The 27,421-nt window shown below is 38.7% G+C and overlaps 1 protein-coding gene across 1 annotated transcript; it reads left to right on the top strand.

The window, feature by feature from the left end:
• Window positions 1–22,650, top strand: sapcd2 (suppressor APC domain containing 2). Its single transcript, XM_030150232.1, has 6 exons — window positions 1–1,022; window positions 9,878–10,011; window positions 19,290–19,436; window positions 19,840–19,941; window positions 20,712–20,828; window positions 20,938–22,650. Exons 1-6 carry the CDS (start codon window positions 227–229, stop codon window positions 21,064–21,066), a joined length of 1,425 nt encoding a protein of 474 aa, XP_030006092.1. The 5' UTR covers window positions 1–226; the 3' UTR covers window positions 21,067–22,650.
• Window positions 22,651–27,421: the final 4,771 nt, after the last annotated feature.

The raw sequence follows: 27,421 nt of genomic DNA, 5'->3' as shown, positions 1-27,421 counted from the left end.
ACACACAGGGCAGACTTTGAGTGAAGAGGTAGGGTCTACCTTTACTACAATAAAATGTAACGTCACAGTTAACATTAATAATATAACTAGAGTAGGTTTTTTTTCCTATTAAGTACCAGAGCATTCGGTTAAACTGCTCTGTATGCTCCGTGGGGGGTTTATGTAAAGTTTTCAGCTTGCTTTGCGTGTTCTCATTGATTGGCCATCGGAAGTCCTCGGTACCTTCATGGCTTTGATAGCGACTGACCAAGGCTGCAAACTGAACGGGACGGTGGAGATTTACAGCAGAGTTGGAGCAAGAAAAGACGTGTTTCATGGAAAAATGGACGGCTTTAAAACTGCTCAAATACAGCCCAAAGATGCGGAATATTCAACAGATGGCCTGCCCAAAGCCTTCCTCCACAGCCTGAGGACTCTGTTTGACATTTTGGATGACGGCGGACGGGGATACGTCCACATTTCCGAGATCGAGAGCCGCTGGCAAGGCGCAGACACCCGGGACCTGCCCGGCGGGGTGCTGGGCTGCCTCCGGAGGGTCGCCCCGCCGCATGGCTGCCTCACCTTTGAGCGGTTCGTTGCGGGGCTGCGGTACTCCATGCTCAACCCGGAGAACAGTAACCACTTCAAGGTTCAGGCAGCCGTGCACCCGCAGCAGATTTCGAAACAGACCCAAAAAGCCGCCGCCACGGTGGCCAGCTGCGGGGTCGGGACCCGGGCTGAGAACAAGGTCCGACCGCTGGGTCCGAGCAATGTCACCAACACCCAGCAGCACCGGGCGTCCTCTCTGCAGTGCCGGACCAGGCCGGAGGAGGGGCACGGTGCTTACCCCGCTTGTGGACCTGCGAGGTACAACGCGGGCTTCGAGAGGTCCGGGCGGAGTCTGGAACGGATTCCAGTTGCTCCGGAGGGCGGGTGTTACCGGACCGACCAAGGCCACCTCACCAAACCGGCCCAGGCGCAGCAGAGCCGAGTCCGGTCCATTGAGTCACTGGCTCTGGAGTCCCCTCAGCTTTCAGGGCCGAGTAAGTCACTACCTGTTGTCAATTTCCTCAGAGTTGAGTAAAATGTGTCCGTACATGTCTATGCCGGTATGTCAGGGGGTGGGGGCGGTTCACCAGGTTCATGAACTAACGTATGTTTATAGTAATGAGATAAACCCTGCATGTTACAGCCAAACACCAGTATGCTGAGTACAATCTGACTCACTACTTCCACATTCCTTTAAGATTTTTGTTTTGTTTTGTTAGGAATGCAAGAGTTGTTGTCATCTGTTGGTTATTTCTGTTTTGTTAAATTTCTAGACACAATGAAAAATGTAGATTACAGCATATGCCAAAGACTAGAACTGTTTGACATGACAAAGTCTTGTTTCCGGCTATATGTGTTATTATATCATGGCAATGGATATTCTACTTTCCAGTTAAGAAGTGGTCCAAAAAAACCCTATTGACATAACATCATGTTTATTATTTCCTTTTGTTTGGAACTTCATTGAACAATTCATGTTCAGAACCACTCACATCCATGTTAGATTGTGTTGTCTTTATGCAAATATCCTGCCTGTATCCACGTGAAACACCTCAAAAAAACGCTTAAATGTCATTTCCTGTAAAGTGGAGTGTCATTTTGAGTCCATGATGTTAACAAAACGTTATATGAGATGATGTACATTTTTTATAGCATTGCACAGCTGTACTGAAGACCAAAAATATTGCACTTTAATATGTCCCTATATCTGAGAAGTTGCAAGCAAATGTTGTTAAATTAATCTTTCATCACAGCAGTTATTTGTCTAAATAATCACTATTGTCCTTTCAGTGCTTCCCATATGTTCATGTACATGAAGAATTTCTTAAATTTTACAAGGCTGAAGTCTCTTTCAGATTAAACACTATTTCTCATGAGTGACATCCCCAAGAGGGCAATGTAAATCAGCATTAAATGCAACCTGCACAAACATACAGGGGTTGGACAAAATAATGGAAACACCTTCACCTCAAGATGATAATGCCCCAATCCATACAGCTAGAATTGTTAAAGAATGGCATGAGGAACATTCTAATGAAGTTGAGCATCTCGTATGGCCGGCACAGTCCCCAGATCTCAACATTATTGAGCATTTATGGTCAGTTTTAGAGATTCAAGTAAGACGTCAATTTCCACCGCCATCGTCTCTAAAAGAGTTGGAGGGTATTCAAACTGAAGAATGGCTTAAAATTCCTTTGGAAACAATTCACAAGTTGTATGAATCAATACCTCGGAGAATTGAGGCTGTAATTGCTGCAAAAGGCGGACCTACACCATATTAAATTATATTTTGTTGATTTTTTAAGGTGTTTCCATTATTTTGTCCAACCCCTGTACAACTTTCACACATTACAAAATAAAGACTCAATATACAGTATTACTACTGGGTTTAGTAGTTACTACTAGACATGAATAGATGGACTAAATAGGTATGTTTTTCAAATAATTTCATTCCTAGTCTTTTAAGATTTACTTAACCTGTAAGGACCCAGTGTGACATTTGTGGCAGTTCTCGAATTAATTTTCTTCTATATTTAACCGTCTTTAAGTGATTTATCATCATTTATTGTAATATTATCTTCTGTATTTTTGTGGGGGTTTTTTTGGGTTTTTTTTCCAGTGAAAATCAGGTATTTTTCTACATTTAATTTACTAATCATGTAGATGTTCATAAAAGCTCAGAGTAAAGTTGAGGATTAGCCTGCTATACCAAAGATAGAGGGAACTGAAGAAAAAGTTACTTTTTCAGCAAAATCTGTCATTAACTGAGCATAAACAGAGTGTCTCCATCCACTGTCTTTTATGAAACTTCATGGGTTTTACTGATGAATCAATGTTGTAGAAGATGACAGTGTTTCTACGGTAACTACAGAGCCTCTGAATGTCCAAATGGACCATATCTGATGACCATGAAAAGACGACAAACTGCATTTACACCAATTATTTACATGGATTAATGGATCAACAGAGATTAAACGGTTTAGATCAGTGAATGATTTTGGTAGATGATGGATGTTTGGGTCTTTACGGGTTAAATCCCCCCATAGTAACCTGCTCATAACATCAGGTGTTTCTGGACATGATTCCATAAAGAAGGGCAGCGTATTTATAAACCTTTTTTTGGCTGATATTGTGTTGTAACACACTTTTGGTAGAATAATTTGACATTTTTGTCCATACTGATTCAACCTTTTACATGTTAAGATGATGAAACCAGCTCAGGGAGAAATTTGTTTATAAAAACCACACAGACAACAATGGTGTACACAAGAGTGAAGGGGTTTGCATGTTTGCTGGGTTTTGAATGAAAACTGCACATTTTCATGTAATATTTGACTAACATCCGTACATCATAAAACTTTGTCCAAGTTGTCCTTTTCACCACCTTCTGTCAACTGATGCATCCCAGTTTGTTTGTTTCAAAGCTGTTGATAGAAATGTGCCTAATTTGCATTTTCAGTTTTGCTTCAAACTCACTTGATATTTTATGGAAACATGACTATCGATGGGGTCAGTATGATGTCCTGAAGTAATGTCTCAAACTTTTATTAGCCATGACATAAAGAATCTCAAAAATAATACTAGAGGAGTGATCAGAACTGTGATTCATTGTAAAGATAGCCTAGTTGATAGCAAAAATGTTTGCAAAAACACTTCTTTGTAGTGGTAGGAAAAAAAATTATGTCAACACTTTGCAATTTGAAAACAGCATGAATGTGGATTTGTCTGCATTGAAAATGAACTGAAGGTACCTGGGACTGAACAACATTATGCTAGGCTTCAGGAATGAAAGTATTGAACAGGATGAACAGTGGATGACTGTATCATCGGCATAAAAATGAAGCGCCCGGTGCACTCTTGAATTCCTGGCAGAGAACCAAACAGAATACACTGTACTATATTCCCATGAGCAAACCATTCAATTTTTGCATGCATAACTGAGCTGATATGTCCATATACATATCTTTGCACAATGGAGCTCATATTCCAATTTAATTGGATGCACTCATCCATGCACAGACAAGCGCACAGTGCCTGCAGAGTGTTTGCATGTTCAGAGCTGTCATCCAGTTAAAGATTGCCTTTTTCAGACTTCAGAGTGAGTGTTTGCCTGAGTCTGTGGGGTCAGCATGGTCTGTTGGCTGTTTACAACATACTGCTCAGGTATCAGTGTTATATCACAGATTAGACATGCCCTTCTTGATTGGGTACTTGTTTGAATAATTGCTGTTGTTAACTCAGGGTCATGTCAGAGGTCATGTCAGAAATTCCTCCAGAGATTTATCCACTTGAGGGTGTGCCTTGGAGTGGGTGATGGATGTATGTTCACATCAGCCCTGTTTTGCTGAATGGAAGCTGACAAACTCTCATTTTGCCCTATTATATGGTTAATACAGGCTCTCACATAGACCCACAGTCATCCAAGAGTTATCTCACATGCTGGCAATTTCTCTCCCTTTCTTGCTTTCTCATACACACACACACACACACACACACACACACACACACACACAAATGACTGGAGTCTGTCCGAATTTGCCTGATCTTTTTGCAGCCAGGCCTGTCTGGAGTTGTAAGTGTGACACTCTCTCTCTTTGTCGAGCCCTCTGGGCCCTCTCTGAGAACATCACTGACTCTCAGGACAGTGGCAGTGCTTAGATAGATTATAGTATAGAGCTTGCAAGTATGTAAGATGATGGTGGGATGATGTGATGACCTTTATATAGACACCGGTCCATTTGCTTTTGTGTACTTCATTTAGTTTTGTTGATAGTTTGATCTAGGCCCTTAGTTTCAATTACACAAAGTATTGATTCTGTAACATGCAGTGTTGTTTTAAATAGGGCTCCATAAAAGGAAGAAAATCAATTACAGTCAGTACATTATACTATTCAACTGTGATAAGGAATATGACAATACTTTGAAAGTATCATATAATAATAATGGATTAGATTTATATATTGTATACACATACTCAAAGCCCGTACAGTGGATCCATTATGCATTCACTCACACTCTGGTGGCGAACTGTATTTGTGTTCAATCTACGGTTATGGCCCCTCTGAACATTCATACACCAGTGTGAGTAGTAGCGCTGGAGGGTGAAGTGTCTTGCCCAAGGACACAACATGACTGGGACAGAGTGGGATTCGAACCGCCAACCCTTCGGTTATTGGACAACCAGCTATACCATCTGAGCCATGGCCGCCTCATATAAACAGCATATTCTGTTAGGATATTTACCTCCGCCAGAAGGTATTGTGATCGCTTTGCTTTGTGTGCGTGTGTGTTTGTTTGTTAGCAAGATAACTCAAAAAGTTATGGATGGATTTTCATGAAATTTTCAGGAAATGTTGATACTGGCACAAGGAAGAAATTATTACATTTTGGTGGTGATCAGGGGGGGCACTGATCTGCCTTGGCGGAGGTCTGCGCTCTCCAAGTGCTTTTCTTGTCTGAATTAGGACTTCTCTGTTAAAGATCTGGTAAAGAAAATCCACTTTTCTGGTTGGAAGGGGAAATACTGCTACTGTCAACTAGGGCTGCTCGATTATAGGAAAAAAAAAAAATCACGATTATTTTAGCAATAATTGAAATCACGATTATTAAAAACGATTATTTTTTTTAACCTTAAAGTTGTTTATTTTTTTCTTGCAAAGCAATGCAAAATATACTCTTTAAACATAAATGAAGCTTTTAACCACTAAAACAAAGTATGTTCACTTTTGTATGAAACAAAAAAATCTTTGAATGCAAATAAGTATACTGTAAATTCAAGTATGTTTCCTTTTGTAAATAAATAGTGCACTGTAATTAAACTGCTATAGACTTGCCATAGAACTGTAGCAATAAAAAAAAAACTCACGTAAAGTGCAAATTATAAATTCAAGTATGTTCAATGTAGTATGAAACATAATAAATTCAGTGGCGTGCCGTAAGGTTTCAGTTCAGGCCTTCTGTTTACATCAGCCATCAAGAATACGTACGTTAAGGTTATACGGGTTAGGGTTAGGTTAATATGGGAGTTACAGCATAAAGAGATTCGGAGACTGAAGACTGCATTGCGGACGAAGTTGTTTTTATGCGTTTTAGTTTTTCATATGATTATGATAAAGGTGGCGGTGGTTAAACTTTAGATGGTTAAAAAGGTTTGTGTTAGCGGTCGGTGCGGACACAACTACGAAACACTTTTTGCACGTGATGTGTTTTTGCTCTTCGTCTTCTTCATCAAACCCAAAGCGATTCCATACAATTGAATTGGACTTGCCTTTTTTGTTTACCAAGCACTTCTGCTGTGATTCTCCTGCCATTTGTCCAGACCGCTAGGTACAACTTTCCTCTTGGGGTGGACCTGCCGGCTAGCAGGCAGCAGTAGCTTAGAGGGGGGCGGGGTAGAGCAGCTCATGGGAGCTTGCGTGCGCGTGAATTAAAACAACTCAAAATTAATAATCGTTTTTTCTCGATTACATAATTTTTGTAATCGTTGCGTGTAATAATCGAAATCGTAATTGAATTTCGATTAATTGCACAGCCCTACTGTCAACATAATGATAGGATACCAACAGGTTTAAGGACAAACACAAATATTGAAAAGGTGGACTTTGTTTTGGACCACAACTCTCTATTTTTGGTGATGTATCTATATTGCATATTCCTATCAAGATGATGATGTTGAAGAAGATGATTATATATTACTTCTTAGTCCCAGAGCTGGGCAATACATAATTTAATTCAATTAGGGACTTTTTGTTTTTTAATTTATGTGAAAAATGCTTTAAATTGAGATGAGTGCTTCCTCTGCAGACCTGTCATACTCAACAAAAATTCCGAATACAACCTGTTTATTTGTATGTTTATGGTGAATATGCTGTTCCAGTCATTACCAACCAGTGGTGCTCTGGTTTAGTCATTCAAAATGTAAATTTTATTTATTATTTAATAGGGCTGCATAAATTGCTGAAAAAGCCATATTGCAATATTGTGGACAGTATTGAAATTTATGATTTGAGTCTGAAAATGCACAGATTAGGTATTATTGTCAAATATGTACCTATTTGTTTTTCATCAAAACATTCAAACTTGAATTAGTATTTAAAAAAAAAAAAAAAAACTGATATGAAAACTTTGATTTTGCCTGTTTCCCACTGTACTTCTCTGATGAGTGCCACTCAATCCACAGCATCACGAGACACACAGAGGACCTTTAAATTGCAGCCTGTTGTGATTTTACAATTGCAGTTTGACAGTGTGTTTCGATTGAGTGTATATCTTTGTTTTAAAAGATTTTGCACACTGACACCCTTGCAAGTGCTTGCTTTTTTGTTCTTGCACATTGCATAGTGCCACTGATTGTAAACTCTTAAACTTTTTTAATTTAAACAATTTTTTTTCCGGTAGTGATAGAGGTGAGATGATAATCTCTTTTTATCTGCATAATATCCTTACAGTTCATCCACCTCACTGAAATTTGAGTTATATTTAGGTGATGTTTACAGACTGTGAGGCTTACAAAACCAGAGGCTGTTGAAGCATTTTTCATACTACCCCATATGACTGTAATGGTTGAGTGTCCACATACTTTTGGCCATGTATTGTAAATAGACATGCAGAGCAGCAGTGTCAGTCCTGTAATCTGTCAGATGAAGCCAAACTCTCCTGGATTATTCCAGATTACAACAGACAGGCCAGGGCTCACACTCAATCACAAGAAGAGTGAAATCGTCCCCAACCCCTGGACATCATGCTGTCAGTGTGACTGAATACCTGTACCATATACTAACCCTAACACCACAGAAAATAGCTGCTGTCTGTAGTTGTGACATTGTCAGTGCTTTTTCCCACATTTTTCTACTGAAGGTTGAAAGTCTTTAGTCCTACAAAGTGTTCAAACTCTTGAAGCATAATCCTCTGCCTCTTTTTTTTTGTCACAATAAATCAAGGGTGACCTCATCTCATCTTGGAAAACCTAAACAGTTTACTAAAGTGGTTATTACTTACTTTTGTTTTTTAATAGTGACAGTTGCACACTATTCATAAAACACTATTATAGTGTATGTCCTACCATTGTTTAGGCCAGATTTGGGTAAAAAGAAATGTGGAGAGCATCAGAAGAGCTGTTGATTACAAGAGGTCACAAGTAAGCTTCAGCAAGGTTTGCTGTTTTGTTTTGAAGATTTTTGTATTTTTGTAAGGCTTTCCTAATTGGTTTGGTCACAGAAATGCTAGAGGAAATGCTAGAACCTCAACAGAACCTGTAGTCCCATGAAAAATAAGGGAAAATCCTCCTGTTCCTTCTAAACGAAATGAAAGACCTTAACTATGCTGCTTTAAGCTTTTGCATAATGGGCCCTAGACCAGGACAGATGTTTGAGATTATTCCCATTCTCTCCAAGACACTGTCTTTCCACGAACAGGGAAAACATAGCTCATGAAATAAATGAATGTTTTCTTATCACTTGGTTATATTGTTTATTAACTGCACAGTGTAATGAAAACCCTCATGCCTTGTTGATGTCAGACACATTTGCGGAGTACAGTTCCCTCTAGTGGTGTACACTGGTACCCTCATATTCTGTCTGTTTCTCTACAGTCATGCAGACATTTTCCCAACAAGCTGAACAAAGTTGGGAAAGCAACACACACAATTAGATTACACAAAAACTAAATAAAATGATGAATTTAGAAATGCCATTACATTTGGACTCATGTAGGGGATCTGGCTCTAAATGATTTCACAGCTTTTCCAAGAAAGTCAAAGGTTTATACTTACATTAAAAAAATGTTTCTTAACCTCAGTTACTTGTCTTTCTTAGCATATGTGAGAACTTGTGTGCCCACATCATTTATCCTTATACGCAAACAAAATATTTGAATTACAATTACAATTTCTATAAAGTTAAGGTACCATCAGTCTTTATGCTTTACATCTCTAATGTTACCATGATACAGGGTTGTCCTGGAGATGTTCATAGCAAGGTTAAGGTTGGATTTTTCATTATAGCTTAGTTTTATTTAGTTTTGACTTTTTTTTCCTGTAATTCAGTTAGTTTTAATTTGTTTTTAGAGTAGGTTTGCTAGTTTTTATTAGTTTTAGTTTTTTTCTAAATGCTTAATTTTAGTTTAGTTTTAGTATTAATTTTAGTTTTGTCATATCTTTTATCTTCTTCACTGCTGTATTCACATAAATCCCATACAGGATTCTGTTTTCTCCCAACTTTAGTCTCCATTTTGGCGGTAGAGTGGGGATGAGAGGATGACTCTAAACGACAAGTGACAAGAAGTGACAGACCGTGAAGTACTGTATGGTGCTGCTAACTAAAATTGCTAGAGCAAAGTAAATTGCTTTCATATCAATCCAACATTGACAAAGACAAAAACAAGGGGAATTTTATCCCTAATTTTTTTAGTTTTGTAAGCACACAATACAGTTTCAGTTATCGTTTTTTTCTTTTGATTATAGTTTTTATTTATTTCAGTTAACAAAATTTTTTTTTCAATTCTAGTTTTCATCATTTCATTAGTTTTCATTAACGATAATAACCTTGCTTCATAGGGGCTTTTGGGCTTTTTATTTGCTAGAATCTTAGACTAGACTGCATAGCATTACATATTCCTTTACAAGACAGTTTAATTCATTCATATGATTTGCATTTCTGTCCTCACTCTGAGTTTGGCAATTGTATCATTGATTAGAAAGACTTTTTAAATGACTAAAGTCTCTGTTGATTTTACCGTATGGTTCTAAATTGCACTCAGTGGCAGCAACCCATAAAACTGCATTAATTCCTGTGTGCATTCCAGAGTTGTGTTGAAACTGACTGGATAAATCTTCTTTTTTCTGTGTGTGTAGGCGTTGTGAAATCAGGTTTACCCAGATCAATGAGTGAATCTGCAACAGGATTTACCGGCAACTCCAGACGACACGGGCGGAGTCGAGAAGAGCAAAGGCGGCACACCATATCCAATGGAGTGGATTATGGCATGGTTGGTGCACATGAACACACACAAACACATCAAAACTCAGTTTGAACCCCATACGCCTTTTGAAGGTCCATTTGAAGGTGAAGATGAGTCACAGTGTCTGTAGTTTGTATGTCAGATCCTGAATTGTACACATGTACACACACACACTATCAGTCTCTGCAACAGTGTTGAAGTACTTGACATGGCTTTATGTCTTGAGACTGATCTCTTTGTGAGGGTCTTCGTCTCATCTCAGCACTGACTGGATTAACTCCTCATCAATGGAGGTTTTATGAATATTAACTATACAAGATGGCAACATACGTGTGTCTTGGTCATCCCTCAGCATGGTGTTGTACTCTTGCCACTTCCAGGTGAACCCATGGTTGTTTTTAATGACCACTCTGTTGAACTATATCACACAACTGTCTATAACAGAGACAAGGGACAAATGGATGATGACGGGAAGATGCATTACTCTGTTCTTCCAGTTGAAATGTGAAAGCCAAACTCAGTGGATCAGTTGTAGACAGTGAGTCTGTTTACATGACCATGACCACCTCAGTGCTGTGTTTGATACAGTCGACCACATTATATTACTTAAACGACTGGAGAACTGGGTGGGTCTGTCTGGCCCTGTACTAAACTGGTTTAAGACATACTTAGAGAACAGGAAGTACTTTGTGTCATTAGGTAACTTTACATCTGAGCAGACAAGAATTACATGTGGGGTTCTCCAAGGCTCCATCCTGGAGCCTCTTCTGTTTAACATCTACATGCTTCCACTGGCGCAAGTTATAAACAACAACAATATTAGTTACTATAGTCATGCAGATGACACACAGATCTATATCACAATGTCATCTGGAGACCAAGGCCTTGTACAGGGTCTCGGTAAATGCATTGAGGAGATTAATGACTGGATGTGCCACAACTTTCTTCAGCTGAACAAAAACAAAACTGAGGTAATTGTCTTTGGAGCCAAAGAGAAATGACTGCAGGTCACCACAGAGCTTCAGTCTATACACCTAAAAACCACCAACCAGGCCAGAAATCTGAGTGTAGTAATGGACTCAGTCCTAAATTTTGTTAAACACATCATGGCAGTCACAAAATCAGCCTACTATCACCTTAAGAACATCTCAAGGATAAAAGATCTAATGTTTCAGCAGGACCTGGAAAAACTAGTCCATGCATTCATATTCAGTCAGCTTGATTATTGTAACAGTGTCATTACAGATCTACCTAAAAAATTATTAGACAATCTATCTCAAAATCTATTAGACAACTACAGCTCATTCAGAACTCTGCTGCTAGAGTCCTCACTAAGACCAGAAAAGTGGACCACATTAGTCCAACTCTGAGGTCCTTACACTGGCTGCCTGTCCATCAGAGGATAGACTTTAAAGTTCTGTTGCTGGTCTATAAAGCTCTGAATGGTTTAGGACCTAAATACATCAGTGAACTCCTGACTTAGTATGAACCCATCAGATCCCTCAGGTCATCTGGATCCGGTCTTTTGTCAGTTCCCAGAGTCAGAACCAGACACGGAAAAGCTGTGTTCAGCTTCTATGCTCCACATGTCTGGAACAAACTTCCAGAAAACCTCAGATCAGCTGAAACACTAAGTTTATTTAAATCCAGGTTAAAGACCCACCTGTTCTCAGCTGCATTTGAATAGAGTTTTTATTCATCAGTTCAGATGTGCACTGTTCTTTTTAAGCTAAAAGTTTTTATCTGTTTTATCTGCTTATCTGTTTTATCTATTTATCTAATTTTGTTTTATTTTGGGTTTTTTGTTTGTTTGTTTTTCTCATGCCTATACTTTTTATTGCTTCCATGCTGTAATGCTTTTAATGTTTTATGTAAAGGAATTTGAATTGTCTTGTACATGAAATGTGCTATATAAATAAACCTGCCTAGCCTTGCCTAAAAATCCAATAACTGGGAGTAATCCGGTAACTGTAATAGTTAGATCTGACGTGGTTATATGCACTTTAGAAATGCAATAATCAAAAACCCTGTCTTGGATGCTTTAGTCCATTATTGGATTGGATTGGTGGTGCAGTGGTTAGTACTCGTGCCTCATAGCAAGAAGGTCCTGGGTTCGATTCCAACACCAGTCGACGGGGGTGGGACCTTTCTGTGTGGAGTTTGTATGTTCTCCCTGTGTCTGCGTGGGTTTTCTCCGGGTACTCCAGCTTCCTCCCACAATCCAAAGACATGCACTGATAGGTTAATTGGTTAATCTAAATTGCCCACAGGTATGAATGTGAGAGTGGTTGTTTGTCTCTATATGTCAGCCCTGCGATGAACTGGCGAAATGTCCAGGGTGTACCCCACCTTTGCCCCCATGTAGCTGGGATAGACTCCAAGCGACCCCCGTGACCCTAGTGAGGATAAAGCGGGTTCAGATAATGAATGAATGAATGAATGGATTTCTTTTGGAGTACGCACATACGTACATAGTGGTGGTAGAATCAAACTTCCTGTTATTGTCTTCTGCTCACATTTGACTACGTCACTACGTCATTTTCTACAGTTTTAGTTGTTTTTACACATGCAGATGTAAAGGATGAAATAAATCAGATTAACCTGTATACATGCAGGAAACTATCAGAGTAAAAGGGAGAAATCCAGTTGTGTTAATCTGATTTCTCATAATCAGATTACTACTGTTGTCTGATAAAACAGATCAGATAATACTGTTTACATGATCACTAATAGTCTGATAACTCCAGAAATCGGATAATGATTGGTGTATTAGTATGCATGTCAATGGGCTTAGTGTAACAAGAAGATGAAATTTGGTTTGGATCTTGGTGTGAATTTTCAGTTGTGAAAACACCCTGTAGACATGACCCCTCAAAGTCACGGCCTTTTTTGGTCTCAGTACACTCTGGTCTTTGTCTTTGACTAGTCTTGATTTATGAGGTCTTGGCTACAACACTACTCTACAAAACATCTTAATGTAACCTTCCTCATGTTTCAGTGAGAAACATGTCTCTGTAGTTTTGTTTACATTCTTCCAGATATGCAGTCACAAGACTGGAGTATGGAAACTTGAGGTTTACTTCTGTCCAAACTCACAGCCCACCATCATTTTGGGTACAGTAATCGGGCCTCCTTGGACCCTCTCCTCTTTCCACTCCATTACTATTAACTCTATGTACAGTACTTGGGAGTATGGGAGCCTTTTGAACTCTGTGTTTTCTCTCAGCGGAGTGCATGTTCACATTCACAGAGTCATGTGAATTTTGACTTCCTGTGGTGAAGACGTGTATAGCTGAAATCGTAAATCAGGTGGACAGAGTTGTCTTTTGGGGCTGGTTGGGGGCTGTGGGATCCTCCCTCCTGAATATTCGCTGTTACACTATTTGATTAAAAACAGTGTATTTTCTTAGACTTCTGAGCTGATATCAGTGCTATATCTAGATATTAGCAAGAATAAATACAAAACAGATGAGCTCACTGATGAAATATGTCCTGAAGTAATGGTTTATGTTTTCGCGATTGTATAATGTGACATCAGTAAAACGCAGCCAGTCCATTCTTCCCAGAATCATTTTCTCCAATGAAGGAAAAAGTACAGTGAGTACTACACCAGGGCGAAGGTACAAAAAAAGTATGAAAAAGGTAAACAAAACAAGATGTTCATGTGACACAGCTAGGTCAATTCAGCAATGTGAAACACAACTGTTTAGTGTACTATTAGTATGAGTCAAAAACTGGGATGTGTATTAAATGCCCCTTGCTAAATTCTGGATAAGCTTCATTAGGTTATTTTCTTTGACATTTTGCATTCTTTACAGTTCTTCTGAGCTCATCATTTAAATGATCTTAGAAATGTTTGCTTGCTGCCTAATACATCCCACCCATTGACAGTGCCACTGGAACAAGAAAATCAACATTATAAGAACACACTGCAAAAACAAATTATTTACATGTAATCGTGAATGACAGATGTATCATAAATGAAATAGAAATGAAAGATAGCCAACAACTCCGATATAAAAGATGTTAGGAAATAAAAGATAACAGGTAAATAGTGAGCTGTCCTTGATACTAGTTGTAATATTTGAACTGTCATCAAACAAGCAACCACAAACAGTACCAAGCCATGTTTGTGATGAAGTATTCTACTATATAGAAGTAGAATATATATATAAACTCATTTTATTAAGATAAGATAGATAAGTTTACTGAATCTCAAGCTGGGGCCCCAGTGTATGTCACTTTATGTGCTGCTTTAGTTGTAAACATAGAGGCTAAGCTAAGATCACACTCTTAAAAGAGTGATATCCATCTGAACACAAAAAATGGCAAGCTTGGGCGACAATTTTACAAAGAATGCATGAACTTGGTAATTTTAGCTACATAAGCACACCTGTTGCATTGATCTAAGGGAGCATTCATGGTGCATTTCTATAGGTTGGTAAGCAGGTGAAGGTAGTTGCAGCAGTCACGCAAAATTTTTGACAGTCAGAAATTTGATATAGATTGTCTTTGCTTGCAAGTCCAGGTAAGGGCTGTCTGTGAACCTCCTTTACTGTGTGATGTTGGATCACTGCGACCCCCCCCCCCCCCCCCCCCCCAACAAAGACATTACTAAGTTTTGTAATCTTTCAAATGAAACAGATTAAAATTGCAGTGTATACAGAGGTTTTACTCTTTCCGAACTTTCTCATGACGTCACATTGCATAAAGACCTACACGTTAATATTGATCAACAAAATACTTTTATTGGTAAAAATCCAAGCTCTAAACTTTAAATAAACTTGCTAGCCTGCCAACATTAACGCTACAAAACCCATGATGAAGTGCTGTTTGTTAAATACACTGATACTCCGTCCATTTTATATGAATGTGTCTGTGAGAGGTTATGAGCTGTGGGAGACTGACAAAAAAGTGAATCTGATGTCAGCAGCTGCAAAAAGTTCTGTGGCTGTTTGTACTCAGTATGTTGAGTATATTTAACCCTTAAAGACCCACAACTATTTTATTCACAACTGCCAAATGTTTTTCTTTTTGTTTTTCCCAAGTGATTTATCACCGTTTATTATAATACTATCCTCTGCATTTTGCATTTTTCAGTGAAAATCAGGTATTTTCTTTTATTTAATGTACTGATCATGTATGAGTCGCTGTTCATTAGAGAGCAAATTAAAAGATTAATTAGTCAAATCAAGAAAAAGAATTAAAAACAAAATATACACATAAACATAAAACTGGTGTCTACAACCACTGTCATTTATCAAACTCCATGGGTTTTACTGGTGAATCAATGTTGTAGAAGATGATGGTGTTTCCATGTACACAACAGAGCCTCTGAACATCCAAATGGTCATATCTGATGACCACAAATAGACAATAAACTGCATTTTACACCAATTATTTACATCTATTGGTAGGATTAGTGGATCAATAGGTATTAAACTATTAAGATCTGTAGAGGATTTTAGTCGCAGGTGGATGTTTGGGTCTTTATGGGTTAAGACATTGCCATAGTTATTGTATACAATTTCACTTGTAGTGGGCTGGGTTTGTGTGGATATCATACCTTCTTTTAAAACATGTTTATAAATATTTAATTTACCGTACATAAAAGAAAACATGAAAATGTCTGGAAACTCTGTAATGTAAGGTGTCACTGGGTTTTCCCAATTTCACATTCCATTGGGTGCTGCATACCCCTCCCACCTCTGTGCCCCCCGCCTCTCCCCACATTGTGCCCCTCCCACCCTTAGCTCTGTTGCTCCTGCCTTCCCTGACTCTTCATCTCTCCCCCTGCCTCACCATTCCTCATTCCTCTCTAGCGTTGCCTCCTCTCCCTTTTTCTCCCCGTCTGTGTCGCCGTCTCTGTCTCTTTCTGTCGGCCTCTGAGTCTGGAGAGGCTGACTGACCAACTCCCCTCCTTCTCCCTCCCTCCCTCCCTGCCCCTCTCCTCCTCCTCCTCCTCCTCTTCCTCCTCCTCCTCCCCCCCCTGCCATCTGTCCCTCCCACCTAGGCCAACTTGGCCTGCCGCTGCCCTGATGGTAGTGGGCCGGGTTGGGCCCAGGGGCCTGGTAGAGGTAGAGGACTCGCTCAGGCAGCCCAGCCCGGCCTGGACGGCTGTGTGGGCTGCTTACACCACTGTCTTCATCCCCCTCAGCAATAGTCTCTACAGCAGCAAGGCCCTGCAGTTTTTCCTCTGGGTGAGTAGGACAAGGCAGGAGATAACTTTATAGTTTTGTAGAGTTGTTTGCATCAAGTTGTCTCCCAAGGATTTATTCTGATAAAGCCTCTATCATGTCTGTGTTTGTTGAGGAGTACTTTATGGCTCATTTTTAGCTGCTGTGATATTGGACAACTTCAGAGTAGCACTAGAGTTTCACTGCCAAATAATATGATGGTTATTTTCTCAATGAATTGTTTTTTTGGTCTATAAAGTTAGCACACAGTAGTGATAATTTTTTACTCGTTTCCATTAGGTCCAGAAGCCGTAGATATTCTTTTTACAGTACTGGGAATGGAAAGAACCCGCAAGCTATTCAGTAAGAATCTGTAAGAAATGATTCAAAGCCATTAATCAGTCAAAAGGGTTAGCAATTAGTTTAGTATTTGACAATTTATTGATTAATAGATTAATCATTGAAGCTCTACTTTAGAGTCTGGAAAGTGCAAAAGGTCAGTTGTCATGAATATTAATGTCTAGAGTTACTTGTTAAAAATAAACTGCATGGTTCCAGTTCTTAGATGTTGGGTTTTTTTTGTTTTTTTTTTTTGCTTTAACTTGAGGTTTTGGGGAGTTCATTGGCCAAACAACAGATTTTAAAGATCATCACATTATCTGCCTGGTTCTGGAACAAGATTATTTGTCTCAATCCATTGCAAGAAGAGTTTAATTGCTGATTCATTTTATGTGGATAAACGCATCACATAAATGAATATTCATTTCAAATATATGAAATTAAATGAATGCTGGAAAAAATATCCACAGACTGATGGGAATAACTGGTAGTTGTTGTTTCTTTTGGATCAGCCTCTGACTGGCTGTTTGTTTGTCAGTGCTTTGTGGATGAACTTTGAAAGGCCGTTATGTTGCACGTCTTTGTGTCAGATGAGCAGCTTGTGTGACTTATTGTATGTGCGTTGTGTGTATTCATGCTTGCTTATTCAGCCAGCTGGGACATTGATAAAAGGACTCATACACTCAAACATACACACAGCAGAATTTCTATAACCTTCCTGTCATTTCTTTTCCCTTCTTTGTGTGTACTCCTCTTTACTCCTATTCTTTTAAAATGTGGGTTTTCCTCCCCATGACTGACACTGGGTCATGCCTCATTCTAAACAGAATGTTTCAGAACGTTCAGAGTAGAGTATCTAGATGTGTGGACCTAAAAGTGTTTTAAACAGCACTGATGAGCAGTGATGGAATGAATGTAGTGATGCACACAGGGATGAAGGGGTGAGGGGACAGAAAGATGACACACCAGGTGGCTGAATGCCAGCAGTGAGGCCTGGTCTCTGGCAGTGTGCTGCATGGACAGCCTGGTCAGCACAACCCAATGCGTGCACACACACACACACACACACACACACACACACACACACACACACACACACACACACTCTGTCACACATCTCTGCCTCTTTCTTTCACACACATACACACTGCGGTGGCCGTAGTTGAAGTGCTGTTTACCCCATTCTTAGGTTGCTGTGCGGTTACCATGACACCGGACTGATGGCTCCTCTAAACATTGTTGTAGTTGGGAGTGAATGAGAGAGAGAGTCTGGCACAATTGGTTCGGCGCCATTGTCTCCAGCGGCACAAAAGAATTTGCTGCAGATGCCCTTGTGAAAAGATGGGAGTCTGTCCACCATGCTGACTGCTAGCAGCCCCAAATCAGTCATTGCATTTAATCTTGGCTGTAACCTGAAAGTTTTCTCACTGATGTCAAGGGAAGTGTATAAATGAAGATGTGTGTGTGAATTAGGCCTGTCACAGTTATTTTGTATAGTTGTGTAATCTGCATGGAGTTGTATAAACACTAAAATGTAATTTTTCATCACTTTTTTCAATATTGATTTGATTCGATGCTCTTTGAATGACACATTTCGGCATGTTCTTCATCTCTGTGTTTCTCTTTTGTTGGTACCTGTCATCATCAATTACTTCTTTGTATGTTTCAGTCAAAGGCTTTTAAATTACTGTTTTGGTCTTGTATCTGCCCTGTGCAAGATTTTGTTTCTGAGCCTAAAAGGCAAACAGAAATGTAATTTTTATTTCTATGTTTCAGTGTTTACTGCCGATTCTTCTTCATTATCTGTCCTGTATGTATAGTTGTGGCAACATTTTTTGGCAGTCATACAAATTTTGTTTTCACAAACTTTGCTGATTCATTTTCTTTTTTATGTTTATGTTTGTTTTTGTGTGTATGCTTCTGTGCATTGAAGAATAATTATAAGCATTTTATAAGTTGCAAAGATCTTTATTGGCAAATAAATCACATTTATGCAGACTCAGTTTGTAACTGTAAATGGACAGTTAATTTTTTAGTCATTGTTATTGTCACAAATAGTTTTGTAACAGTGAATTGGCACAAAAATCCAATCATCATGACAGCCTCAACATTAATTAGAACGGTAAGAAAATATCAGTGTGCTCAACTATTACAGTAGTAGATGTTGTGACAATGTATTGGTTCTCAATAAGACTACCAACATTTAATTGCTTTACCTGCAAAGAGTTATAGGCAATAATAGTTCATTATCTGTTGTGTTAAAATCATAGACTGTATAATAAAAAAAATAGATAAAGCAACTGTGACTGGATCTTGAACTACCATTTTGAAGACAGGAATTTGCGCTTTGGTTGTCAACATGTTGGCTGTGAGTCAACCAGAGGTGACCATATTTCAAATCTGTTATGATAATCATGGTAATAAGAGGGGTCTAAAATGTATGTTATTAAATAATATATATGTTTTATTGAAAAATGTAAAACTTTCTTGCAAAAGAACCCTAAACCCATCTGCAGTGTCTGTAAGTTTTATGTCTAAGTCTTGTCAAGTGAAAAAATGAGGGGAAAAAATGCGTAGTTTTTCATCTAATTAAAGCAAGTTTTCTCCAGGAAGGACCCCATATCCCATGACCTCTTTGTGCAATCACTGTATTAAAACCCCTGAAAAACCTAGGGAAAACCCTGATACAGACTTTATGTGAACCTGTACTGAAATGTTCTCAGACATTTCTGTTCTTTTTCCCCCTATTTCATTTTCTTACACTGTCCTTTTAACTTTCATGTCACGCAGCTGAAGCAAATGAAGGAGCTAGAGCAAGAGAAGGACTCCCTGCTGGCAGGCCTGGAGGTGGTGGAGCGAGCTAGAGACTGGTACCAGAGCCAAATCCACAACGTCACTGAGAGACAGCGACAAGTCGGCCAGAGCTCCCATGTCGCAGTCAGTACAAAAAGTGACTGTGAATGTTGTAACAGCTACTGAAAGGAGTTGGATATTTGAATGAGTGCATTTGTTTTAGGTCAAGTCTAGATCATCAACAAATAAAGGTATTCTGGGAAAAGTAGGATATTTTTAACTGAAGTAATGGCAGTTTTGTTTTGTTTGATAGCGGTTTGATGCCTCAAACATAAATATTTAACAAAATGTGTCATCATCCCTCCTCTCCTACTCTGAATACAAAAGACATAAAAAAACTGTAAAACTGATAAAGTATGTTTCCTATAATCCACTGTAACAGCATGTATAATCATATTAACGTGACGTAAAGAATTAGCAGATTTGAAGTCTTTTCGCTACATTCTTGACATACATATTTTTTTTTGTCTTTGTTTCCATCTGTTAGGATTTATTCACAGAAGCAAGTCAGAGTCGCATGAATGTTTTAATTCCTAAACTGCAAGAAGTCAACCGCTGCCTCAATGACCTTATTACCTGTAATGGGATGGTGAGTGTTGCCTTTGCATAAAGATACTTTCAACATTAGCTGGTGTCTTGCATCAAGTGTTAGAGATGTTTCAGAGTTTTCCATACCATGTAAGTCTCAGGTGCAGCAAGCAAAGCTGAAGAAACAGAATAATTTGTTTGGGATTTCTCTCCTACTCAGTAGGGGAAAAACAGACAACTGAATAAAGAGAGTGTGTTTTGAAATGGAAATCAGCTTTAAATGTTAATGGAAAGAGTGGAATTGTACGTTGTCTTCACCAATGAGCATATTTATTTTCTATATACTTGAACTGTATATGTCCATAATTATAAAACAAATGTACTCTTTTTGTTGTAAAAAGGCATCGCGGCATCCAAGATATCCACAAACCTTGGGAAAACCCTGTTATTTCCAAACTGTATGTCCCCTCACAAAAAACGTTTACAATATTTTGGTTCATGGAGTTATTTGATTAAATGTGAATTGATTTCTCAAAACATAGAAGTTCTATTACAGGGTGGCTGCAGGTCTCTGTCAGTGCCCCTGACACTGATAATGCTGCTGGACACTTTTTGTTACAAATTGCTCAAATAACTGCTCACCCTCTTCATCCTTAGAGAAATTTTGAAGGCAATATGCAAGAATTAGTTCTTTGATCGCAAAGAGATGGAACACAAAGACACAGCTCCTACAGTTCATATTGGAAAAGTCAGTAATATTAACCTGTGAACTATCACGTCACACTCGCAGTGTATATGACCTTTAACAATGTGGTTCTTGTTTCCCCTCAGCCCTTTCCTTCCGGTGGCTCTCAGACAGCAGCACTGTCCAGCAGCTCTCAGCCTCCGCCTCCAGCTCCTCCACAGGCCATCCAGAGACTGAAGGACCAGAATCGACTCCTCACACAGGTTGAACAAAGCTTTTACACTGCAAACACAGACAAATCCAAACTGTGAGCTCTGTTCTCATTCACTTTATAGCTGACTCACTGCGTGTGTTTGCCTTGTTTCTATCCAGGAGGTGACGGAGAAGAGTGAGCGGATCACCCAGCTGGAGCAAGAAAAGTCGGCTTTGATCAAACAACTTTTTGAAGCTCGTGCCCGCAGTGCACAAGACACAAGCACCATGGATTCAACTTTCATCTGAAGCCTCCACACGACACCTTTACATGAGTATCTTTAAGCTAGGAAACGAGCACAAGGAGCTAAAGATGTAATCCTGACATCTGCACTGCTTTGGAGCAAAAAAGACTGAACCGAACTGATCCTAGTTGTTGTTTACCTAAATGATCATGTGCGGCAGTGACGCACCTTTAGCCATGACACTCCCTCGACTGCACCATGTGACAACTACTCACCAGAACCGAACCATGCACTACCTACGAGTAAACACTTAAGGAGCCCATGTTACGTGACTGGACAGAGAATCTAGGATGTATTGCTGTCTTGTTTTCTCCCAAAACCCCCAGTGCTCCTGCCTCACAAACAAGACTGGAACAATATAAAGAAAAAACAGTCTCTAGAGATCACATCACTCCATTTCTTGCAGGATTACAGCATCTGCCAGATTTCCACTCCTACTCCCAAAAGAATGCTTTTTTTTTTTTTTTAACCACTGATGCTTGACTGCAAAAGCAGTAGAGGATTATTAAATCTGAAATTGGGAACCTAACAAGTATTGCACAAAGTAGAAGAATGGTTTCTGTTGGAATAAAATGCCATATGTCTTCACAGGGGAATAAGAAAACAAATCATCAGCTGTATCTGCTTGCTGTGACCTATCAATGCTTATTTTATTTTTTTTAGGTTTGGTACTTTTGATCTAAACCTTAATGGGATAGACATTTCCCATGTCTTCAGTATTTCCTCTTTTAATGCAAACCAGTGATGCATAATATGTTTACTTGACATTGGGATTATGATTTGTAGTGTTTACTTTCAAACACAAACACACACAACTGTTCTTATATTACAGCATGTTTAAGCTCTTTTGACATTTTTTCTTTTTAAAGATTGGAATAAGATGCAGGAGGACAACCTATAAGCCAATGAGATGTAGAGGTGGAGGCAGATGAGAGAAGAGTGGAAATTTGCATGTAGCAGAGAGTGGAGGAGGATAAACCCGTTAGACGGTGAATGTGTCTGAGTGTGAGCTCTGTGGTTGGCAGATCTTCTGATTTTATGTCAGAAACAAAACATAAGTCTTCACTTTGGCTCTTTGTTGCCATATCCACTGTCTTCACAATAGTGACATTTACTCAGTTTGTTTTTTTCTCTATTTTTAGCTCAAAATATTTTTTACTTTGAAGACGTTTCCTTTTGAGATTTAACATTAAGCACAGAAGAAAAAAAAAAAAAAAAACTAAACAAAAAACTTTTTCCATAGAAGCATCTTTTTTTTTCCTTACCAGGATCTGCCTGGATATGGATGGTTTTAGATGATAATGTAAAAACAGTTAATCATCCTCAAGTTTACAATGAGAAGTATGTAGTTAGTGGGTTGCAGTAGGGACGAAGACAGTAGCTTGTTGTAATGGAAGTGTACGGTACTGATGACATGTCTGCATGTTAACATAGTTCTAAACTCTTGGTGTCTCTTTCCCACTTATTTGATTGTATGTGTCTTGCTGCTTAAACCACTTTATTTGTGAGTGAAACTCTTTTCTTTCTGATTTCTCGAGTCATGAGGTTCAGATAAAATGTAAAATAATAAATATGACCAAACACTCTTTTTGGACTGTCTTTGTCATTGAAATTCTTTATATTTTCAGCATTTTTCATAAAGACAACTTTGAAAGGTTCATGTATGTTTCTTTGTTCTTACTTGAGGGGGTTTCACCTAAAGTATATTTAAGGTATTTTTAATCAGGATCTCAACATTTTTGCGTACCACTACATTTACTGTCGTATTTACATCTTTTTTGGCTTCAACATTTTGCATTTACACAATTTCTCATTTGTCAAGCAATAGGGTTGTGAAAGTTTGTTTAGTTGAAACTCAGAGTATTAAATTTACTGGACAGTTTGGTCATTTTTGTTTTGTTCTCTTGTTGCAAGTTAAAGAAATGCCCCCGGATACTGAAGATAAACTGATCTAATCTGTTTGCCCCCCTGGCTTCAGTGTGATTAGATCCACACTGTCAAAATGATAGATATAATTTTGTAATTGCTGAAGGACAGTTAGTGCATTGATAATGGATGGATTCAGTTGGAACTTCCTGTCAAAGGTTGTGGAATGTGCGTTTTAAGTTACAAACCTTTGGCTAAACATAGGTGGTTACCATTTTTATTCGGTTTGACATCTTTGACCGTCTGCAGGGTTATCTGTCCATGTCAGTATCCTTACTTAGTTCAAGTCCCATGTGACTCAACATATGTTGTAGTAAATTTGTCGTAAAATCATACTTGAGATCGATCATTTCAGATTTTATTCTTAGTCTTGTTTTGGACTTTTGATTTTATTTCAAAACCAGAGGAGGGCATCACTAAAGAGCTGCATTAATTGAGGTAATTCAGTAATTTTATTGATGCACAGTCTGATTTATTTGTGGACATCATTACTCTGATTTGATGGGGAACTTTTAGCTGCAAATGTAACTAATCTGACTCATTTCCAGTAAGGAGATTTTTGGTGAATTATGTGTAACAACAGCCTCCAAAAGAAAAAAGTCTGCACCTAGATTTAACTTAGCAAATAGTTCAGATCCTTCCATTTGATATTTTCTGCAGTGATCAGTATGTTTCAGCTGCAACAAGTTCTTTCACCTTAACTGATGCAGTGAGGAGCTTCTCATTTCTTAAATATCCACCAGTTTGATAGAGAGCATAAAGATTGGACTGTGTTTCAATGAAAAAGGTCACGTGGTTTGATGAGTCCAGACTGATCCTGTTCCAAAGTGATGAATGCATCAGGGTGAGTATATTTAATTTCAAAATACACCAAATGTGTTCAATTGGTGAAAGGTCTGGACTACAGGTAGTCTATTTAACCACCCAGACTCTTTCTTCCACCACTTGCTGGAATATATAAGGCCGTCCCTGAAAAGACATGTTCTAGATAGAGCATATGTTGCTCTAAAACAATACTGTCTCTCTAGATGTGCACGCAGTTCATTCCATAAGCACTAATGCAGCCCCATACAATTAGAAATGCAGGTTTAGAACTGAGTGCTGAAAACAGGCCAGATGGTCTATTTTCGCTATGGTCTCTTTAGATTTTTTTTCACACTTTACAAACTGTTCAATAATGTTGGTTAAAAAAAAAAAAAAAGATGGTCTCTTTTCTCTTTAGTCTATAGCAGAGGTCAGCAACCCTGGTCCTAGAGAGCCACAATCCTGCATGTTTTAGACGTATCCCTCTTCCAACACACCTGATTCAAATGAGAAGCCTATCATCAAGCTCTCCAGAAAACTGATAACGACCATCAGGTGTGCTGGAAGAGGGATACATCTAAAACATGCAGGATAGTGGCTCTCTAGGACCAGGGATGCTGACCCCTGGTCTATAGGATGTGGTTTCTATAGATTCCAAAAATTATCTGCAAATCTCTATTTGTCTGACCACAAAGTAGCTTTGCACTTTTCCACAATCATTTTATATGGGTAACGGCCCAGAGAAGACAACAGCATTTCTGGATCACTTCACATATGACTTGTTCTTTACATGGTAGTGTTTTAGTCTTAACTTATAAATGGCACAGTGAACCACCACAGATAATATCTGGAAATGTTCCTGAGCCCTGCAGTGATTTCCATTACAGAACTATGGACTTGAAGATCATTGGCATCCAATGCCCATTTTTAGCATTGCCTGTAGCTCACAGAGATTCTACACAGTTACAGAATTTTTACATTATGTTAAAGTTGTTATGTTAAAGTTTTCACATTTTACATTGAGGAACATTAATCGGAAATTGTTCCAATTTGTAGACACAGCATTTCGCCAACTAGTGAACCTCTGCCCATCTTTATTTCTGAGAGACTGTGCCAATGCTCTTTTCATACTCAGTCACATTATTGATCTCTAACCAATTGACCTCATTAGTTGAAAAACATTTATCCAGGTGCTTTCTTTGTCTTATTTTTTTTTCTTTAGGTGGGTTGCTACCTCTCTTTTTCTTAAAATGGTACTTTTTTATTTGTATTGTGAATAAAATATGGTTTTATGAGATTTTGAAATCACTGCATTCTGTTTTTATTTACATTTGACACAATGTCAACTTTTTTTTGGAACTGGGATTATGTAGTATTTACAGAGCAGTCATAATAGTAAGTAGTTTAGTCTATTTGCTAAGGTGATGTACCATCTGATGGCAGTGGGGATGAATCATCTTTAGTTCACTGTTTGATCAGTACAGTTTTTACTGAGCAACGTAAACTTCAGTTTTCTCTGAAATAAATCTGTGCAGACTAAAACAGCCTGTGTATGGCTGTGGCAGCAGCTGAATGTGTTTCTGCACTAATGTGGAATTTTACAAACCTGTGAGGATCCTCCCTTACAGGAGGAAGATACAGCTTACATCTACTGGGAAGCTGACGCTAATACAAACAAGTGTGGAGACAAACACACAATGGTAAACAAGCAGGTGGGCTGTCAAGCTGTTCAAACAGCCTGAGACACACAGCGAACCCATCAAACACACAGTAAATGGTCAAATAATGATCTTCCTTATTGGTTATTAATTAATGACGGCTGATCTATAAAAATTAAACACAACATGACATCCATAGCAATCACACCATTCAAGAAGAGTCATCTTCCACGATCCTCAGTCTTTATATGGAACTGAACTGAGCACTTGTACATATTTAGTTCGACCCTTCAAGGTCACGCAAGGTCAGAAGTCATGAAGCCAAGTGAAAATGTATATATGACTTCCTGTCAGTGCTCAATAGGAACTATATTCATATCTCTAATCATTTCCATTTTATAGCTCATCAAAATATGGCCCATTACGAGTAAAGGCAAATTTCTAATATTTCAAAAAAATTGTCAAAAATTCAAATATCTAAATTTCTGAAAACTGTGAGCAAATTTGGTAGACATTGTCCCAAGGAAGCTGCATGTAAAATTTTAAATGAAACCAACTAGTAATTTTGTCAGAGAAGAAGTTTGAAGAAATTGCTAACTACGACAACAATGATGACAACGAAGACAGCAAAGACGATGACGATGAAGACAATGCTGGACACAGTGCCTTCACAATAGGACATGGCCTATCAGCTGGTGAGTTAAGAAGAAAAAAAAACACTTGTGCACAGATTAACAGACCAACAACAAATCCTCCAATGGTACTTGCACAAGTCATAGCAAACACTATTAAAGTCCTGTTGTATCTATGACGTGCGATGCTCTGCACAGACCCACTGACAGTCATCACACCTCCAATCACCTCAGCATCTTGTAACACATTACACCTCGTTACACTGAATTGAATCAGAACTGATTTTCTTGCATCAGTTGTTTACTGCCGATTTTCCGTCAGGCACCATCAGTTTGTTGCATCAGTGCCAATCAGAGTGAACGGATAATGATGACTTGCCCCTGCACGTCCTTTCGCCTAAACCTTCCCAACTTCAGTGTTTCCACAGAATCACATTGACACTTCTATACCATTCAGTGGATTATATGTATATTTACTGTACGAATCATTTTTTAAATAATAGTTTGAAATGTGTAATGGATGTACAGGGGCCCAGAGGGAGGACCTCAACCTCTACACATCATCCCTGCTTTGTGATTGGCTGATCCAATGGAGCAGCATCCCCCAAGGTATTTTCCAAAATAACTTCATTTTGAGGTGGGAGCTCAGTATTTGCTGACACTGGGACAGATGTACAGAGGAGTACGAGGACAGGACACCAGTCACTTTAACTACATTTAACTACATTATCAGGCAGGTAAGCAGCGTTTTGCATATTCTGTTAACTACAACTCTACTTTTAAATAAGATGCAGCAGGTTTCCATTAAACTCTGCTGCCTTGTGTGTGTGATTAAACTGTGTGTTTTACTGTGGCTACAATTGTGACTTTATTAGTTTGAACTATGCTGTGCAGGAGATGAGGCTCTATTTATAGTCTGGCTGGCTGCACATGTAAAGTCTGTGTTCAGATGCAGCGATAGTGTGTGTGAGGCTTGTTGACTCACTGGAAATGCATAGGAACACATGCAAAACACCTTCTGTGAACCTTTTCATAAGACCGCATTCAACATACAGCCATATTATGCTGTGGTGCACACTGACCACAGCTGAGCTGACAGTAAGAGGAGCTGCTCAGTACACAACCAGGTAATGGTAGGACGCTTCATTTGCAAAACTACTCAGACAGCTTTTTTAACAAACAAATGAATGTTAAGTAAATTTACATTTTAAGAGGGTTTGTTAAGTAAATTTACATTTTAAGAGGTTTGAATGAAAACACATTTTTGTCATTATTTTGCTAAAGCACTGACCCAGTCCACTGCAAATATCAGTAGATTAGGATGATTTAAAAAGTTCTA

The sequence above is a fragment of the Sphaeramia orbicularis genome, chromosome 12 (genome assembly GCF_902148855.1).
Source record: "Sphaeramia orbicularis chromosome 12, fSphaOr1.1, whole genome shotgun sequence".
NCBI classification, from domain to species: Eukaryota; Metazoa; Chordata; class Actinopteri; order Kurtiformes; family Apogonidae; genus Sphaeramia; species Sphaeramia orbicularis.
The sequence above is the reverse complement of the archived record's forward strand: the minus strand, read 5'-3'. Positions and strand labels throughout refer to the sequence as shown.

Coding starts and splice junctions, on each gene's coding strand:
- sapcd2 (XM_030150232.1), top strand. CDS start 227: ATGGCTTTGATAGCGACTGACCAAGGCTGCAAACTGAACGGGACGGTG. Junction 1,023..9,877: donor CCCTCAGCTTTCAGGGCCGA/GTAAGTCACTAC, acceptor CTGTGTGTGTAG/GCGTTGTGAAATCAGGTTTA. Junction 19,942..20,711: donor TTATTACCTGTAATGGGATG/GTGAGTGTTGCC, acceptor GTTTCCCCTCAG/CCCTTTCCTTCCGGTGGCTC.